General features: G+C 43.8%; 1 protein-coding gene across 2 annotated transcripts in view; it reads left to right on the top strand.

Annotated features, from left to right (window-relative positions):
- The first annotated feature begins 340 nt into the window (after nucleotides 1-340).
- Nucleotides 341-20,164, top strand: part of LOC124041468 (protein O-GlcNAcase-like) — a 34,433-nt gene continuing 14,609 nt past the window's right edge. Inside the window, exons 1-13 of one of the 2 annotated variants that reach the window (XM_046359075.1) lie at nucleotides 341-486; nucleotides 845-1,041; nucleotides 2,027-2,078; nucleotides 2,278-2,375; nucleotides 6,751-6,881; nucleotides 10,707-10,878; nucleotides 11,110-11,208; nucleotides 11,342-11,626; nucleotides 12,402-12,560; nucleotides 12,818-12,987; nucleotides 13,277-13,531; nucleotides 15,680-15,883; nucleotides 17,979-18,153. In XM_046359075.1, the coding sequence (XP_046215031.1) occupies nucleotides 870-1,041; nucleotides 2,027-2,078; nucleotides 2,278-2,375; nucleotides 6,751-6,881; nucleotides 10,707-10,878; nucleotides 11,110-11,208; nucleotides 11,342-11,626; nucleotides 12,402-12,560; nucleotides 12,818-12,987; nucleotides 13,277-13,531; nucleotides 15,680-15,883; nucleotides 17,979-18,153 (1,972 nt within the window). In that variant the 5' untranslated portion in view covers nucleotides 341-486; nucleotides 845-869. Of the gene's footprint in view, nucleotides 487-844; nucleotides 1,042-2,026; nucleotides 2,079-2,277; nucleotides 2,376-6,750; nucleotides 6,882-10,706; nucleotides 10,879-11,109; nucleotides 11,209-11,341; nucleotides 11,627-12,401; nucleotides 12,561-12,817; nucleotides 12,988-13,276; nucleotides 13,532-15,679; nucleotides 15,884-17,978; nucleotides 18,154-20,164 lie in introns of those variants that run through there. The other variant, XM_046359076.1, reaches the window with a different exon arrangement.

Raw genomic sequence — 20,164 nt, 5'->3', positions numbered from 1 at the left:
TTAAACAACAAATCAATACAGAACGTACATGACATATACACAAGTATATATAGATTTATATACAATGGACAATCGAGCTAGGGGGTACAATATCACATTACAATTTACACAAGGACCTTAAGGGACATACATGCATTTATAATTCTAACAGCTTTTTTGTTCGGAGAGTATTTAATTTTCTTAAAATACAGTTCAATTTATTTTTGTAGAATAAGACAATGTGTGTTTTTGTTGTTGTAATTTAAATTTGTGTATATGAAATTTGGCCAAAAGAATAGAAACACAAATGGCATGTAACACGCCGGGATCCACTGATGTTCCAAGGCGAATAGTGTTTTGCCACTGTCTGGTGGCGACTAGTTTGATCCAGTCTCCTGGACATGCGCAGTCGGTGTAAACAGGAAGAATCTGCGGAAACTAGGGCTAATCTAAAAAGACTAGTCGAGATATTCACAGGAACAAATATATACTTTATTAATCGTAAATGTATGTTTTTTTGTTGCGTACAAGTATGTCAACAGATATGCAATATGACATAATATTATTCTAAATTAAGTATTTTTTTGCACAGCGGAAGGCAGAATTGCTAGCAACGTTAGCCAACGAGCAAGCTAACGCTACCTATTCATATTTTGACCGATTGTTAACTGAAGCTAGCTAACATCTAGCTGTCGTTTCGTTTTACTAGAAACTTGTTTGCGTGAATCTAATTTGAACAGACAAGCCGAGCAATATTTGTTGTGTTCTGCGGCCTGTGAGCATATCCTCCAATTCCTCGCTATCACCGGAGTTTCAGATCTTGTTCAAACATATATTTTTCTCTCTCAACCCTGTCTGGTGCTAGCTACGAGAACAGACCGTCTGTAGAAATGGTTCAGAAAGACACGCCGGTGGTGGATACGTCTCAAGCGGAGACTGAAACGAGCCCATGTTCGGGGCCATCTAAGGCTGGTTCCGAAGCATCTGGCCTCGTGGAAGAACCGATAAACATAGAGGTGGAGCTGTCGGGACGCAGGAAATTCATCAGTGGAGTCGTGGAGGGTGAGCAGAACATATAACGTTCTTGATAAATTACGTTGTTTTGTTATAGTTACTGTCTTTGATGCATACAGGATTTGCAGACTAGTCAGATGAGAGTGGCAGACTCATTTGCCAGCTAACCATTACTTTTACAGCTGAGCTTGATACGTTTTAGAGAATAATTGTGATTATTCAGGACAACGTGTCATTAACTCTGTATTGTACAATTAACAATTGTTCAATTTCGATGACCCATCTATATGAATTATGGATTTCGTTATGTTTAAACCGATCAGCATAGATGAATTTGATGTGGGGCAGAAATGAGCGTTTGAATCAGGAAAGACTCCTCTCACAAGCATGTCAATGGCACACTCATAAAACCTGAGACGTCTGTGGCATTGTGTTGTGACAAAACAGCACACTTTAGCGTGGCCTTTTGTTGTCCCCACCTGTGTAATGATCATGCTGTTTAAATCAGCTTCTTCATATGCCACACCTTTCTGGTTGATGGATTATCTTGGCAAGGGATAAATGCTCACGTACAGGGATGTCTCAAATTTTTTGAACAAATTTGTTTACATTTTTTGTGCATATAGAACATTTCTGGGATTTTTTATTTCAGCACATAAAACATGGGACCAACACTTTACAGGTTGCATTTATATTAGTGTTGAGTATATAATTGTAAACTTTTCAAAGCGCCGGTAGTTACTTCAGATTTCTATCACCTGAATCATGTGCACTAGATACAAATACATGCATACTTGCTGAGCTCGTGCACGTGTTTACATGGTTCTGCGCATGCTTCCGGTGAACGAGCGCTTTGAAAAGTTGATGTAATAATACTTTCCTGTGGATATATTGTCTCACATTGCTACCGCCATGGCAAACGCGTGGCAGCTGAACATACAAAGCCAGGGTAATAGATGGGGGTGGATGTCTGCAGACCTGAAATGTTTGCTATGTGTGTTAAAACTGACTGTTTGACTTTTGTTTTCAACAGGCTTCTACGGCCGGCCATGGACAATGGAACAAAGGAAAGAGCTGTTCAGGAGGTAATATAATGTCTGTGTACAGCAGGCTGGCGTATGGTGTTTACTAGTGCTCTATCATAATGGAATCGGTGAATGTACGGTCATTTTTAATGTCATTGGAAATGTTTTCAATGAACGTTGTCAATATGTTCTGTGATAAACAAAGCAAACCGTGTCACACAAAGCCTGTGTTAATCACAATATGTGTTGTGTTCCCCAGACAGCAGAAATGGGGCTTGAACACATACCTCTACGCTCCTAAAGATGACTACAAGCACAGGATGTTCTGGAGAGAGATGTACTCAGTAGAAGAAGCAGGTGAGCTTGTCTCATCATGGACATGGGTTGAAATGATTCCTGTCACATATGCCTACATATAAAAGTGCACAGGAGTTGCTGTTTGTGCTTGTTGCACTAGATTTCTTTTCGACTGAATGAGCTTACTCTGAAATGCATCAGCATTAAAGGGAATGTTGCATAGTATATTTTCACAAATCTAGCAACTTAGATTGATATCCCATCAAAACAGTCTTTACGCAAAAGTGTATTTTAACAATAATAATACACTTCTATTTTTGAAGTTTTAATTACATTTATCAAAAACTCATATACCAGAAATACATGGTAGCTTTGACGTCATGAGAAGAACTGGTAGGGGTGGCAGTGCACTGTTTACCTGCATTCATTTTGATCAAAAATGCGCTAGATGGGAAGACAGTCCTACCTCTTCGGGCAGACTAACAACAGCGGAAGAGTAGATTCAACATGAAGCTGATGCTAAGAAACCGCTCTTTGGCCACACTCAATGTAGGCTCCAAGTCCACTGACACCACCTGTGTTACTTACAGCACCATGGTGGGCGGTTTCGATGCTGGATGTGAATCGAGTAAGTAGGTACTAAAGTGCCAAAAGAGTTTTGGCATGTTAGGTTGTTAGTAGATGATGATAGCCAACTAGCTAAGTGCCTGGGGCATGCAAAACGAACTTGCCTCACACGGATCTAGCGTGGGGTTTTGGGATGGAATAAGCTAGCTACAACAACAATTCCAACAGAATACTACACGTTTTGTAGAGATTAATGGTCGAATACCAATCGGATTAATGTCATTGTTTATTGCAAGTACATATTTATTTTTTCTGAACTGCCTGATCATCATTGGCCTATATACAGTATACAAAAGTATGTGGATTCGGCTATTTAAGCCACGCTTGTTGTTGATGGGTGTACAAAATCGAGCGCACAGCCATGCAATCTCCATTGACAAACATTAGCAGTAGACTGAAGACTTACTGAAGAGCACATTGACTTTCAATGTGGCACCGTCATAGGATGCCGTCCTTTCTAACAAGTCAGTTCGTCAAATTTCTGCCCTGCTAAATCTGCCCCAGTAAGTGCTGTTGTTCTGAAGTATAATCGTCTTAAGTGTTGCAACCAAGGACAGACAATTTTTACGTCCTAAGCACTTTTGCACTTGCCGAGCTCAGCCCCAAATTGGTAGGCCACACAGGAACGGGACCGCCAAGTGCAAAAGTGCTTAGGACGTAAAAATTGTCTGTCCTTGGTTGCAACACTCACTACCGTGTTCCAAGCTGCCTCTGGATGCAACATCAGCACAAGAACTGTTAGGGAGCTTCATGAAATGGATTTTCATGGCCGAGCAGCCGCACACAAGCCTAAGATCACCAACCGCCATTGGACTCTGGAGCAGTGGAAACGCGTTGTCTGGATTGATGAATCATGCTTCACCATTTGTCAGTCCGATGGGCTAATCTGGGTTTGGCGGATGCCAGGAGAGGGCCGCCCACCAAAACTCACTGTCCAGGCAAGGAGGGCATTAATCAGACGGGCAACAAAGAGACCAAAGATAACCCTGAAGGAGCTGCAAAGCTCCACAGTGGAGATTGCAGTATCTGTCCATAGGACACCTAGACCCACTCCAATTTGCTTACCGCCCAAATAGGTCCACAGACGATGCAATCTCAACCACACTGCCCTAACCCATCTGGACAAGAGGAATACCTATGTGAGAATGCTGTTCATCGACTACAGCTCGGCATTTAACACCATAGTGCCCTCCAAGCTCGTCATCAAGCTCGAGACCCTGAGTCTCGACCCCGCCCTGTGCAACTGGGTACTGGACTTCCTGACGGGCCGCCCCCAGGTGGTGAGGGTAGGCAACATCTGCACCCCGCTGATCCTCAACACTGGGGCCCCACAAGGGTGCATTCTGAGCCCTCTCCTGTACTCCCTGTTCACCCACGACTGGTGACCACGCACGCCTCCAACTCAACCATCAAGTTTGCGGACGACACAACAGTGGTAGGCTTGATTACCAACAACGACGAGACGGCCTACAGGGAGGAGGTGAGGGCCCTCGGAGTGTGGTGTCAGGAAAATAACCTCACACTCAACGTGAACAAAACTAAGGAGATGATTGTAGACTTCAGGAAACAGCAGAGGGAACACCCCCCTATCCACATCGATGGAACAGTAGTGGAGAGGGGAGTAAGTTTTAAGTTCCTCGGCGTACACATTACAGACAAACAGATTTGGTCCACCCACATAGACAGCATCGTGAGGAAGGCGCAGCAGCGCCTCTTCAACCTCAGGAGGCTGAAGAAATTTGGCTTGTCACCAAAAGCACACACAAACTTCTACAGATGCACAATCGAGAGCATCCTGTCGGGCTGTATCACCGCCTGGTACGGCAACTGCTCCGCCCACAACCGTAAGGCTCTCCAGAGGGTAGTGAGGTCTGCACAACGCATCACCGGGGGCAAACTATCTGCCCTCCAGGACACCTACACCATCCGATGTCACAGGAAGGCCATAAAGATCATCAAGGACAACAACCACCCCGAGCCACTGCCTGTTCACCCCGCTATCATCCAGAAGGCGAGGTCAGTACAGGTGCATCAAAGCTGGGACCGAGAGACTGAAAAACAGCTTTGATCTCAAGGCCATCAGACTGTTAAACAGCCACCACTAACATTGAGTGGCTGCTGCCAACACACTGACTCAACTCCAGCCACTTTAATAATGGGAATTGATGGGAAATGATGTAAAATATATCACTAGCCACTTTAAAAAATGCTACCTAATATGTTTACATATCCTACATTATTCATCTCATATGTATACGTATATACTGTACTCTATATCATCTACTGCATCCTTATGTAATACACGTATCACTAGCCACTTTAACTATGCCACTTTGTTTACATACTCATCTCATATGTATATACTGCACTCAATACCATCTACTGTATCTTGCCTATGCCGCTCTGTACCATCACTCATTCATATATCTTTATGTACATATTCTTTATCCCCTTACACTTGTGTCTATAAGGTAGTAGTTTTGGAATTGTTAGCTAGATTACTTGTTGGTTATTACTGCATTGTCGGAACTAGAAGCACAAGCATTTCTCTACACTCGCACTAACGTCTGCTAACCATGTGTATGTGACAAATAAAATTGTATTTGATTTAAGCCGTACACTCCACTGAAATGGGCTTCACGGAAGAGTGACCCGAAAAAAGCCATTGCTTAAAGAAAAAAAATAAGCGAACACATTTGGTGTTCGCCAAAAGGCATGTGGGAGACTCCCCAAACATATGGAAGAAGGTACTCTGGTCAGATGAGATTAAAATTGAGCTTTTTGGCCATCAAGGAAAATGCTATGTCTGGCGCAAACCCAACACCTCTTATCTTCTCAAACACCATCCCCACAGTGAAGCATGGTGGTGGCAGCATCATGCTGTGCGGATGTTTTTCATCATTAGGGACTGTGAAACTGGTCAGAATTGAAGGAATGATGGATGGAGCTAAATACAGGGAAATTCTTGAGGGAAACCTGTTTGTCTTCTAGAGATTTGAGACTGGAATGGAGGTTCACCTTCCAGCAGGACAATGATTGTTTAACACTTTTTTTGGTTACTACATGACTCCATATGTGTTATTTCATAATACAATGTAGAAAATAGTAAAAAATTAAGAAAAAGCCTTGACTGAGTTGGCGTGTCAACTTTTGACTGGGTGTGTGTGTGTATATTTATCATAGATTATTTTGCTGATACAGAATTAAGAAAAACACAGGATATGATCGGATGATGAATTGGCTTTATTCATATTGCAAAATCTATTTTTCTAAAACAACCAGAGGACTAGGTATGATGTTGGTCTTCACTGTCTTATGTGGACAATGGCTTCACTCCTGCTGATATTCACTCGTGTGTCCTTTTCTTGACGTCACTTTTCCGAACGCTTTCCATCACGACTTCGGTCAAATTCAGATTAAGTATACATTTCTCCCAAAATACAAAGGTTAAGTGATATGTCATTTTGGGACTTTTATATGGATGAAACAAATCAGGATGTTTTTAACAGTAACCTTATTCTGCAATCTTCGCTTTATTTTTTTTTAAAGGGAATTAAGTTGCCGCCTCGAACATTCTCATAGCATTTCAGTTTTACATTTCTAGGTCTGAGCATCCCTTCAGCAATTCATAACATATAAATATGAGTTATAATACAGCTATGTAATAAACAAACTGTCTCACATATTTCACATCATTACAAAGTGTGTGTGAGTGAGTGGCACATTGAATAGTACAATTTAAAAAGACACTGCTGTGAAATAGTTGTGAAATAGTATCTATAACAACTAATGCATCTCTCTCTCATAGAACAGCTGATTACCCTGATCAATGCTGCAAAGGAGTATGGGATTGAATTCATCTATGCCATCTCCCCGGGCCTCGACATCACCTTCTCTAACCAGAAAGAAGTGTCCACACTCAAAAGGAAACTCGACCAGGTAACACAAACCTGTCTTAAAAAATGCATCCCAAGGCCTCCCGGGTGGCGCAGTGGTCTAGGGCACTGCTTCGCAGTGCTAGCTGTGCCAGCAGAGACTCTGGGTTCGAGCCAGACTCTGTCACAGCCGACCGGGAGTGCCATGGGGCGATGCACAATTGGCCCTGTGGCTGGCCAGGCGCAGTGCACGCTAACCAGGTTGCCAGGTGCACAGTGCTTCCTCCGACACATTGGTGCGGCTGGCTTCCGGGTTGGATGTGCGCTGTGTTAAGAAGCTTGGTTGGGTTGTGTTTCAGAGGACGCATGGCTTTCGACCTTCGTCTCACCCGAGCCTGTATGGGAGTTGTAGCGATGAGAAAAGATAGTAACTACTAACAATTGGATACCACGAAATTGGGGAGAGAGGGGGGTTAAAAAAATAAATAATAATTTTAAAAAAATTAAATGCACCCCTCCTTCCCTTTCAGATAATGCACTAAAACCACTGCTAATGTGCTGATTGAGATGTTAGGATTGGGTTAGAGGAGAACTGTCTTGCTAATAACGGTAATATTTCATCACGGTCTATAGTCTTACATCCTTGAGTACATAGTCTACCATATTAAATTACTAGAGGGGCTATGTTAATAGGTATAATCATGATTTTACTTACTTACAAGTCCCTAACCAACAATGGAGTTCAAGAAATAGTGTTAAGAAAACATTTACTAAATAATGAGGCAAAATGAAGGGGGTACCGAGTCAATGTGTAGGGGTACAGGTTAGTCAGGGTAATTTGTATGTGTAGGTAGAGGTAAAGTGACTATGCATTAATAATAAACAGAGAGTAGTAGCAGTGTAAAAGCAAAGGGGGGTCCAATGTAAATAGTCCGGGTGTCCATTTGATTAATTGTTCAGCAGTCTTATAGCTATATATGTCCTGGATGGCAGGAAGCTTGGCCCCAGTGATGTACGCTCCAGCAGGTGTATCTCACTGATCATCCCTAAAGTCAAAACCTCATTTGGCCGCCTTTCCTTCCAGTTCTCTGCTGCCTGCGACTGGAACGAATTGCAAAAATCTCTGAAGTTGGAGACTTTTATCTCCCTCACCAACTTTAAACATCTGCTATCTGAGCAGCTAACCGATCGCTGCAGCTGTACATAGTCCATCGGTATATAGCCCACCCAATTTACCTACCTCATCCCCATACTGTTTTTATTTTATTTACTTTTCTGCTCTTTTGCACACCAGTATCTCTACCTGCACATGTTCATCTGATCATTTATCACTCCAGTGTTAATCTGCTAAATTGTAATTATTCACTCCTATGGCCTATTTATTACCTAGCTCCTCATGCCTTTTGCACACAATGTATATAGATAATTTTTTCCTACCATGTTATTGACTTGTTTATTGTTTACTCCATGTGTAAATCTGTGTTGTTGTCTGTTCACACTGCTATGCTTTATATTGGCCAGGTCGCAGTTGTAAATGAGAACTTGTTCTCAACTAGCCTACCTGGTTAAGTAAAGGTGGGGGAAAAAATGGCTGTACGCACTACCCTCTGTAGTGCCTTACTGTCGGATGCCAAGCAGTTGCCATACCAGGCGGTGATGCAACCGGTCAGGATGCTCTTGATGGTGCAGCTGTATAACTTTTTGAGGATCTGGGGACCCATGCCAAATCTTTTCAGTCTCCTGAGGGGGAAAAGCTGTTGTCGTGCCCTCTTCACGACTGTCTTGGTGTGTTTGGACCATGATAGTTTGTTGGGGATGTGGACACCAAGGAACTTATCTCTCGACCAAATCCTACAGCCCTGTCAATGTTAATGGGAGTCTGTTTGACCCTCCTTTTCCTGTAGTCCACGATCATCTCCTTTGTCTTGCTCGCATTGAGGGAGAGGTTGTTGTCCAGGCACTGCCAGGTCTCTGACCTCCTTCCTATAGGCTGTCTCATTGTTGTCTGTGATCAGGCCTATCACTGTTGTCCTCCGCAAACATAATGATGATGTTGGAGTCGTGCTTAGCCACGGAGTCGTGGGTGAGCAGGGAGTGCAGGAGGGGACTAAGCATGCACCCCTTAGGGGCCCCGGTTTTGAGGATCCGCGTGGCAGATGTGTTGTTGCCTACTCTTACCACCTGGGGGGGCCTGTCAGGAAGTCCAGGATCCAGTTGCAGAGGGAGGTGTTTAGTCCCAGGGTCCTTACCTTAGTAATGAGCTTTGTGGGTGCTATGGTGTTGAATGCTGAGCCTTGGTCAATGAACAGCATTCTCACGTAGGTGTTTCTTTTGTCCAGGTGTGAAAGGGCAGTGTGGAGTGCAATAGAGATTGCATCATCTGTGGATCTGTTGGGGCGGTATGCGAGTTGGAGTGGGTCTGGGATGATGGTGTTGATGTGAGCCATGACCAGCCTTTCAACGCACTTCATGACTACCGACGTGAGTGCTACTGGGCTGTAGTCATTTTGGCAGGTTACCTTCGCATTCTTGGGCACAGGGACTATGGTGGTTTGCTTGAATCATCTAGGTTTACAGACTCAGTCAGGGAGCGGTTGAAAATATCAGTGAAGGCATTTGCCAGTTGGTCTGCGCATGTTCTGAGTACACTCCCTGGTAATCAGTCTGGTCCGCGGCCTTGTGAATGTTGACCTGTTTAAAGGTCTTGCTTACATTGGCTACGGAGAGTGTGATCACACAGTTGTCCGGAACAGCTGGTGCTCTCATGCATGCTTCAGTGTTGCTTGCTCCGAAGCGAGCATAGAAGGCATTTAGCTTGTCTGGTAGGCTTGCGTCACTGGGCAGCCCGCAGCTGGTTTTCCCTTTGTAGTCCGTAATAGTTTGCAAGCCCTGCCACATCCGAAGAGCTTCACAACCGGTGTAGTAGGATTCAATTTTAGTTCTGTATTGACACTTTGCTTGGTTGTTTGTTGAACTGAGGGAATTGTAGGATTTCTAATAAGTGTCCGGTTAGTGTCCCGCTCCCTGAAAGTGGCAGTTCTAGCCTTTTTCTCAGTGCAGATGTTGCCTGTAATCTATGGCTTCTGGTTGGGATATGTACTTATGGTCACTGTGGTGACGACTTCGTCAATACACTTATTGATAAAGCCGGTGACTGAGGAGCTAAAATCCTTAATCCCATTGGATGAATTCCGGAACATATTCCAGTCTGTTCTAGCAAAACAGTACCCCGAGCTTCTCCCTCTGTATCTCCGCATTTTCTTCATGCTAATGACAGGGATTTGGGCCTGGTCTCCGGAAAGCAGTACATCCTTTGCGTAGGAATCAGTAACTTTATGTACAAAATAAGTTATAAACAATGCGGAAAAAACGAACAAAATATAAACGTTGGTTAGGAACCTGTAAAACAGCAGCCTGCGGCGTAATATATAATTATCAATACAGGTTTTATAGCACATTTTATGTATATATTGCTTCTAAAATATGTTAGCCAATCATAAATGTCCACATTTGTGTTTTCTTGGAAAGAGGTGAGTGCAAATGTACAACTTGTCAAAGTCCTGTCTTCAACTGATTTTGTCCAGTTTTTGGTTTGTTTGAGTGGAATGTTAGCATATTGGCAGTTAATTAGAAACATTTTTTGAATTATTTCAACTGACTGGCTAGCTAGCTAACAAACATACAGTGCAAATATATTCATTATTTTACACCATCTTATCACAGCACTGGCAAACCATGATTGACCCACTCCTTAACCAAAATGGCTGACCAATATCATCATACGGTTCATGTCCATTCTAATTCTATGGCCTCTACATCTTTGACTGTCTGCACTTACTCATTTACTGGAGTCTTAACACATCGTCTCATAATTAATACTCTCGCTCAGGTGACTCACTTTGGCTGCAAGTCATTTGCCTTACTGTTTGACGACATTGACCACAACATGTGCCCCGCCGACAAGGAAGTGTTCAGCTCCTTCGCCCATGCCCAGGTGTCCATCACCAATGAGATCTTTCAGTACCTGGGAGAGCCTGAGACCTTTCTCTTCTGCCCCACAGGTAACACACACACACACGCATTTCTTAGTTTATATGGTATCTCCCGGTTTCCCTCCTTTTTCGGGATGTTTTCTTCAGTTTTGTGCCTACTGAACACGACCCTGGATAACCTGTATCTGTGTATCGACGTGCCCTGTGTTTATGTATGTAACTGAAATTTGGTCCGGATTCATAGTTGATGGAAGATATAGATTCTATATATATGTTTTTCTTTGTGTCTTACTAAACCAGAGTACTGTGGAACGTTCTGCTACCCTAATGTTGCCCAGTCCCCCTACCTGCACACAGTGGGTGAGAAGCTGCTACCTGGCATTGAAGTGCTGTGGACAGGTACAGTAGATCCGAACAAATTCAAATTACACATGTTTTGGCAGTCATTAGATTAACCTTAAACACCAACAGACCTTGTAACATACTTTATAACTTTTATGACTCCTAGATGTATCTGAAATTATGTTTCCAGGTCCTAAGGTGGTATCGAAAGACATCACAGTGGAATCAATAGAGGAGGTCTCTAAGATCCTGAAGAGAGCTCCGGTAATCTGGGACAACATCCATGCCAACGACTACGACCAGAAGCGTCTGTTCCTGGGGCCGTACAAGGGGCGCTCCACGGAGCTCATCCCCCGCCTGAAGGGGGTTCTCACCAACCCCAACTGTGAGTTCGAGTCCAACTTCGTAGCCATCCACACCCTGGCCACCTGGTACAAGTCTAACATGAACGGAGTGCGCAAGGATGTCGCCATGAGTAAGTCTGATTTAGACTTTAGTTTTAATCCCACAGTATATTTAATTTGTCCGTTCTGGCACTCTCGGGTACAGTGAAATTAGTCTGACTGGGATGGACTTTATTTATTTATTCTCTTTTAATAGATGTATTTTTTTCGGCGACATTATGTTCTGCAATTTGCCAGAGTTAACCTAAAAGGCAAACGTATTAAAGCAGGGTTGTACATCTTTGGTCCTCAAGGACTGCTGTTTGTGTTGGTTTTTTATTGTTGTCCTGAACTGGTGTGTTATTGCCAATTAATGACAATAATTGAGCGATGAAGCGCCACAGAGAAACCAAGAGTAGTAGGATAGAAGTAACCCTTGTAATCAGTAATCACCCCGGTCTTAAAGGTGTAGGGTCTTTTAGCACTGTTATGCACGGTTAATCCACGTGTCTATTTGGAGGCCAAGTGAATGTTTGTTTTGGTGTTTATAGAGTAGAGTAAGGTCACACAATGGCTGTCCCCAAGTCTCATGTCTGTAGGTTTATAGAATGACACAAAAAGATATGTTCTCGGAAGAGCACAGCATTCTGTCCGTTCAGATTACATGGCTTTCAGTTCCATCCAGTCACATGAGTGTTTTCTCCAATAGAGGAAGGGAAGGGGGCACTTTCACAGTATTCAAACAGGCCTGTACATTACACCTGGTTATGGTATTTATATCTATCCCTGTCCTTCCTTCCCCTTCTCTCCCTTCCTCCCTCTCTCTCCCTTCCTCCCTCTCTCTCCATCCTCCTCCATCCCTCTCAGCGGATGGAGAGGACAGTACTGTGTCTATCCAGATCAAGCTGGAAAATGAGGGCAGTGATGAGGAGTTGGAGACGGACATGTTGTATAGCCCTCAGCTCGCCCTGAAACTGGCCCTCACAGAGTGGCTGGGGGAGTTTTTAGTGCCTCACCAGTACAACAGTAAGCACCGTGACCTACCTATCATCTTGCATATAACACCTGTGTATGTATTTCTGTTGCCTTACTTCATACTGTATCATTTGGAGCAATGTTAAATGCCTCTCAAATCCACCACTTGATTTTAAACACTCGTCAATCATCCATTAAAGCTAGACATTATATATTTTTCATAGTATGTTGATATTTGTTATTTAAGCCTTTATATATTTGTCGTGTATAGCATGTTGACATTGTCTCTGTTCTCGTCTCCTCTCCAGGTCGCCAGGTAACCCATAGCGGAGCTAAGAGTTCAGCTATTAACATGTCATCACTAGGCGCCTCCTCCCTCTGCGCTGGTACTACAGTGTTCCGACAGCCCATCATGGCCCCCACAGGTGCCCCCGACCCCAATAACCACCCCATGGCCAAGAGTCTGCAACAACAAGAGGTAGGGTAGTTGGTTACCAATTTAACTTAGATTATTTTAGATCATTTTTATATTAGATAGATAGTACATAAAGTATGCAATGCACATCCAATGGCTTTGAGCTCATTTCCCTTGTTTGTCTGTGTTGTCACCGAAGTCTTACATTAGTCTACATATGACCAAAAAAACACAAAAAAAGATTTTCATTACAACCGATCGACAATAAACACGCAATAGTATGAAAAGATCCCCGGGGGATCACGGAGATAGTGAGGCGATAACTTGTTTCCCAAACGCTTCTGTTGTTCAGGTGGATGTTGAGAAGAAGGAGTCTGACGAAGAGCCCATGGAGATGGTTGTGGAGAAACCATATGAGACGGAGCCAGAGCCAGACTCTGTAGCGGAGGCTGAAACTGAGACCAAGAACAGCCTGGTCCTTTTAGACAAGATGGTGGAGGATCTGAAGCCCATGGACACAGACCGGGAGGTCCTAGTTCCTGATTCCAAGTCTCCAGAGGAGGACATTGACATGGCCCCCATGCAGACAGACGAACAGCTCAAACAGGTAAGACGTTTGTGTGTGTCTCAGACCTGGGTTCGTATACGTGTGTATTTGATTGATTATTTGTTATTCTTATGTTCTGTGTATTTTAATATTTAAAATTATTATTTTCAAATACTTCTATTGGAATTTGAAAAGTATTTAAGTGTTTTCAAAACAGTTCCTATAAATAATCTATTTATTTCCAAATACGTTATGGGAGTAGTGTTGTCACGACACCAACATTTTACTAGTGATACCACTGGGGGGGGGGGGGTTCTGCGCATGTGCTATGCAAAAACCTGTCACTGAAATTCACACTTCTACTCAATTCAACACATTTTAATTTAACTTCACGTGGTTCAGTGTGTAATATAATGCTGCGTATAATGGCATATTTGCGAAGGCCTACCTGTGATTTGGTTGGAGGAATGTGAGGAAGAGATATACAGTGCCTTCGGAAAGTATTCGGACCTCATTTTATTAGGTTACAGCCTTACTTTAAAATTGATTTACATTTGTTTTTCCCCCCTCACCAATCTACACACATGTTTGCTAATTTGAAAAATATCACATTTACATAAGTATTCAGACCCTTTACTCAGTATTTTCTTGAAGCACCTTTGGCAGCGATTACAGCCACAAGTCTTCTTGGTTATGACACTACAAGCTTGGCACACCTGTATTTGGGGAGTTTCCCCCATTCTTCTCTGCAGATCCTCTCAAGCTCTGTCAGGTTGGATGAGGACTGTCGCTGCACAGCTATTTTCAGGTCTCTCCAGAGATGTTTGATAGGGTTCAAGTCCGGGCTCTGGCTGGGCCACTCAAGGACATTCAGAGACTTGTCCCGAAACCACTCCTGTATTGTCTTGGCTGTGTGCTTGGGGTTGTTGTCCTGTTGGAAGGTGAACCTTCGCCCCCAGTCTGAGATCCTGAGTGCTCTGTAGCAGGTTTTCATCAAGGATCTCTCAGCACTTTGCTCCGTTCCTCTTTGCCTCGATCCTGACTAGTAATCCCCACAACATGATACTGCCACCACCATGCTTCACCGTAGGGATGGTGCCAGGTTTCCTCCAGATGTGAACGCTTGGCATTCAGGCCAAAGAGTTGAATATTAGTTTCATCAGACCAGAGAATCTTGTTTCTCATTGTCTGAGAGTCTTTTAGGTGTTTTTTGGCAAACTCCAAGCGTGCTGTCATGTGCGTTGTACTGAGGAGTTGCTTCCGCCTGGCTACTCTACCATAAAAACCTGATTGGCAGAATGCTACAGAGATTGCTTCTGGATGGTTCTCCCATCTCCACAGAGGAACTCTGGAGCTCTGTCAGAGTGACCATCGCATTCTTGGTCACCTCCCTGACCAAAGCCTTTCTCCCCCGATTGTTCAGTTTGGCCGGGCCGCCAGCTCTAGGAAGAGTCTTGGTGGTTGCAAACTTCTTCCATTTAAGAATGATGGAGGCTACTGTGTTCTTGGGGACCTTCAATGCTGTAGAAATGTTTTGGTATCCTTCCCCAGATCTGTGCCTCAACACAATCCTGTCTCGGAGCTCTACGGACAATTCCTTCGACCTCATGGCTTGGTTTTTGCTCTGACATGCACTGTCAACTGTAGGATATTATATAGACAGGTATGTGACTTTCCAAATCATGTCCAATCAAATGAATTCACCACAGGTGGCCTCCAATCAAGTTGTAGAAACATCTCAATGATGATCAATTGAAACAGGATGCATCTGTCCTCAATTTCATGTCTCATTGCAAAGTGTCTGAATACTTGTGCAAATAAGGTATTTCTGTTTTTTAAAATAATTTGCAAACATTTCTAAAAGCCTGTTTGCTCAGGATTTTGATTTAATACATTTTGTAATAAGGCTATGAAGGAACAAAATGTGGGAAAAGTAAATCCGTCTGAATATTTTCCGAGGGCACTGTACATACAAATGTCTTTGAAAGTAATTGAAATACCCATAATTGTATTTGAACCCAGGTCTGGTGTGTGTGTGTGTGTGTGTGTGTGTGTGTGTGTGTGTGTGTGTGTGTGTGTGTGTGTGTGTGTGTGTGTGTGTGTGTGTGTGTGTGTGTGACAATTACATACAAAGCTACTCAGATTATCCAAAGTGACTTACAATTAAATTACATATGTTTAAACAATTACATTTGGTTTGTTTTTCAGGATGTTTTTGTGCTTGGTCCCAATGAGAAGGTATTGTACACTGAAGAGTCTCTTTCTTTGGAGGACCTGATCCTTCTGGCTGAGCTCTTCTACCTGCCCTATGAGTACGGACCCAAGGCCCTACACATGCTCAAGGAGTTCAATTGGCTCCGGGCTAACTGCAGCACCGTCGGTGTCGACTGCAAGGGCAAGGAGCCAGAGAAGGTAGGTGGGGGGGGGTACCTAGTCAGATCCACAACTGAGTGCATTCAACCGAAATGTGTCTTCTGTCTTCTCAATTTGGCCTGGTGGCTCTAGGAATAGTCTTGGTGGTTCCAAACTTCTTCCATTTAAGAATGATGGAGGCCACTGTGTTCTTGTGGACCTTCAATGTTTTGGTACCCTGCCCCAGATCTGTTCCTTGACACAATCCTGTCTCTTTTTTAAAGTAATTTATTGCATTGAACAACACAACATTTTCAGTCTCCTCCTTGTCTGAAGGACGAGTGGATAAACTGGTTAATGTCAAGCCCTGCATGTTTTTTTTCAAAATGATCATGGAATGTAGGCCTACATTGAACACCACAAATTGGCAGCTACTGTCAGCTTTTCTATCGTTCAGCCATTTCCATGTTAAAATGTTATGGGATGCATTTTCTCCATGGTTTTTGATGGTAGGCCCCTCCTGGTAGGCCTATTATGAACAAATAGCCACAGTAGCCTACTTGATCACTGTTAGTTTGAACTTAAAGCGAGTACAGCCTCAGTGTTCAGGGTAAACGCACACCGGAAGTTTCACGTATTTTGTGCTCAGCAGACCTGAAATTTGCTCAGTGCCGGAAAAACTGAGGCATCATTGACCGGGAGACCTTCAGACGAGTCTGAGGTCTGTGGGTGTCCTAGAGCAAAACAACCAACATGTTCGTGAGAGGGTTCACCTTTCCATAGAGTCATAGTCATAGTGTCATAATAGTTCAGACAGTCTACAGGCGATTTTGTGAGAATACCGATTGTTAAGGATGTCCAATGGTCTGACAAACACCGCTCTCTAGCTCTGTCACCTTTTTCCCGCAGATGCCAAAAAAACATATCTCTAGCTTTAACTAACATTTTTATGGGGATTATTATTATTATGCTAATTCGGTGGGTGCGCAGAATGACAGATTGTTCCACCTTCCATTGGCTATGGGATTCGAACCATCGCCCTTCCAATTACTGGCCCAACGCTTTTAACCTCCAGGCCACCCAGGTATTGGTCGAGAGGAGGGAGATTCTATTTATGTTCATTTAGTTAGTTATTACATTTTTTCTGATATTCAGAGCTGAAAAATATTCCGGGTTGATGGTGGTAACGACTGTGGTACAAAATGGTGTGTGGTATCCTGAGAGGTCTACCCCGGGGGGTGGTAATAGAAGGGAGGTACGTGCTGCAACGTTGGCTCCCTCTGCTGGGAGTACACGAGCTGGGCACCCCGACATGGATAGCTCCAAGTGGAGGTAATTAGAGGAAGTGCCAACCAGCTGTGGAGGCCACATAAAAGGAGCACTGTGGCACATCGCGGGAGAGACCGACACAGAACCAAAGCTGAGAAGAAGGACTGTGCCAAACCTACGTGCTTTTCTTTGTTATATTTATTTTATGGCCTAGTAAAGTTGTGTTTGCTGACTAAAACCTCCCGGTCTCTGTGTTAATCTCTGCACCCTCAACCCAACACCCCACGGGTTACCACAGGTGGTTGTGTAGTGTCTCTAAGCAGCCATTGAGATATTTGTCTAAAACACCGAAACTTGATCCATGCAGTGGCATACACACTGGAAAGTCGATACATTTAGTTCTGTCCAAGGCTGTGGATGAGTTCTGTCAGTGACCATGTTACCATTGGATATGTCTTTTAAAAGAGTCTCAACTGGCCCATGTTCATTAGTAGGATTAATGGCAGTCATGTGACCAAGGTCACAGTTATCATTTTTCAAATAGCCCACTTAAAAAAATCATCTCCACTCTGGACTGGAGACAACTGCATGTGTCATATTTTTTAAAGCCCGGCGGTCCCATTTTCCGTCAGCTGTTTGTTCCACAACACAAAATTCTAAAACTTTCTGGTTTTTCCTTGTCTTGTCCAAATCGGCTGTTATACCTAAACCAGGCTTACTTTGCTGCTTTTGGGTCAAGTTTTTCGACTTTGAAATTAAATTGAAGGTTCTATTATTTTCATTACGGTCTTCATCCATAGTCGTCGATTACACAGTTAAACAAAAATCATCATAGCCCCTTCTGTTTTGTGCCCTAATGAACACCGCCCTGTTTCCTGTCCTCCAGGTAGTGGAGTGGCAGTCCCGGGCGGAGAGGTTTGAGGAGATGTGTTGCTCGGTCATCCAGATGTTCACCAGGCTGTCTAACTCAGCCAACCGCACCATCCTCTATGACCTCTACCCCTACATCTGGGACATCAAGAGCATCATGTCCATGGTCAAGTCCTTTGTCCAGTGGCTAGGTACGCATGGACACACACACTCTCTCATAAACACACACACACACACACTGAATAGGTACATACAGTATGGATACCTGAAACGGTACAGCTTGACTCCGACTTCTCAGAGCCTCAGAAACAGTAAGTGTAGGACATGAAACGCATATACAGTACTTGTCAAAAATTTGAACACACCTACTCATTCCTGGGTTTGTCTTTGTTTTTACTATATATATATACGAGATATATATATATATATATTATTTATTATTATTATTTTTTTCAACATGTATCATAATAGTGAAGACATCAAAACTATACTGCTCAAAAAAATAAAGGGAACACTTAAACAACACAATGTAACTCCAAGTCAATCACACTTCTGTGAAATCACACTGTCCACTTAGGAAGCAACACTGATTGACAATAAATTTCACATTCTGTTGTGCAAATGGAATAGACAACAGGTGGAAATTATAGGCAATTAGCAAGACACCCCCAATAAAGGATTGGTTCTGCAGGTGGGGACCAGAGACCACTTCTCAGTTCCTATGCTTCCTGGCTGATGTTTTGGTAACTTTTGAATGCTGGCGGTGCTTTCACTCATGAGACTGAGTCGACAACCCACACAAGTGGCTCAGGTAGTGCAGCTCCAGGATGGCACATCAATGCGAGCTGTGGCAAGAAGGTTTGCTGTGTCTGTCAGCGTAGTGTCCAGAGCATGGAGGCGCTACCAGGAGACAGGCCAGTACATCAGGAGACGTGGAGGAGGCCGTAGGAGGGCAACAACCCAGCAGCAGGACTGCTACCTCCGCCTTTGTGTGCAAGGAGGAGTACTGTCAGAGCCCTGCCAAATGACCTCCAGCAGGCCACAATTGTGCATGTCTGCTCAAACGGTCAGAAACAGACTCCATGAGGGTGGTATGAGGGCCCGATGTCCACAGGTGGGGGTTTTGCTTACGGCCCAACACCGTGCAGGACGTTTGGCATTTGCCAGAGAACACCAAGATTGGAAAATTTGCCACTGGCACCCTGTGCTCTTCACAAATGAAAGCAGGTTCACACTGAGCACGTGACAGAGTCTGGAGACGCTGCGGAGAACGTTCTGCTGCCTGCAACATCCTCCAGCATGACCGGTTTGGCGGTGGGTCAGTCATGGTGTGGGGTGGCATTTCTTTGAGGGGGCCGCACATCCCTCCATGTGCTCGCCAGAGGTAGCCTGACTGCCATTAGGTACCGAGATGAGATCCTCAGACCCCTTGTGAGACCATATGCTGGTGCAGTTAGCCCTGGGTTCCTCCGAATGCCAGACAATGCTAGACCTCATGTGGCTGGAGTGTGTCAGCAGTTCCTGCAAGAGGAAGGCATTGATGCTATGGACTGGCCCGCCCGTTCCCCAGACTTGAATCCAATTGAGCACATCTGGGATATCATGTCTCGCTCCATCCACCAACGCCACGTTGCACCACAGACTGTCCAGGAGTTGGTGGATGCTTTAGTCCAGGTCTGGGAGGAGATCCCTCAGGAGACCATCCGCCACCTCATCAGGAGCATGCCCAGGAGTTGTAGGGAGGTCATACAGGCACGTGGAGGCCACACACACCACTGAGCCTCATTTTGACTTGTTTTAAGGACATTACATCAAAGTTGGATCAGCCTGTAGTGTAGTTTTCCACTTTAATTTTGAGTGTGACTCCAAATCCAGACCTCCATGGGTTGATAAATTTGATTTCCATTGATCATTTTTGTGTGATTTTGTTGTCAGCACATTCAACTATGTAAAGAAAAAAGTATTTAATAAGAATATTTCATTCATTCAGATCTAGGATGTGTTATTTTAGTGTTCTCTTTATTTTTTTGAGCAGTGTATATAATAACACATGGAATCTTATAGTAACCAAAAAAGTGTTAAACAAATCAAAATATATTTTATTTGAGATTCTTCTAAGTAGCCACCCTTTACCTTGATGTCAGCTTTGCACACTCTTTGCATTCTGTCAACCAGCTTCACCTGGAATGCTTTTCCAACAGT

The sequence above is a fragment of the Oncorhynchus gorbuscha genome, linkage group LG08 (genome assembly GCF_021184085.1).
Source record: "Oncorhynchus gorbuscha isolate QuinsamMale2020 ecotype Even-year linkage group LG08, OgorEven_v1.0, whole genome shotgun sequence".
Classification (NCBI taxonomy): Eukaryota; Metazoa; Chordata; class Actinopteri; order Salmoniformes; family Salmonidae; genus Oncorhynchus; species Oncorhynchus gorbuscha.
This window is presented reverse-complemented; position numbering and strand designations above follow the sequence as displayed.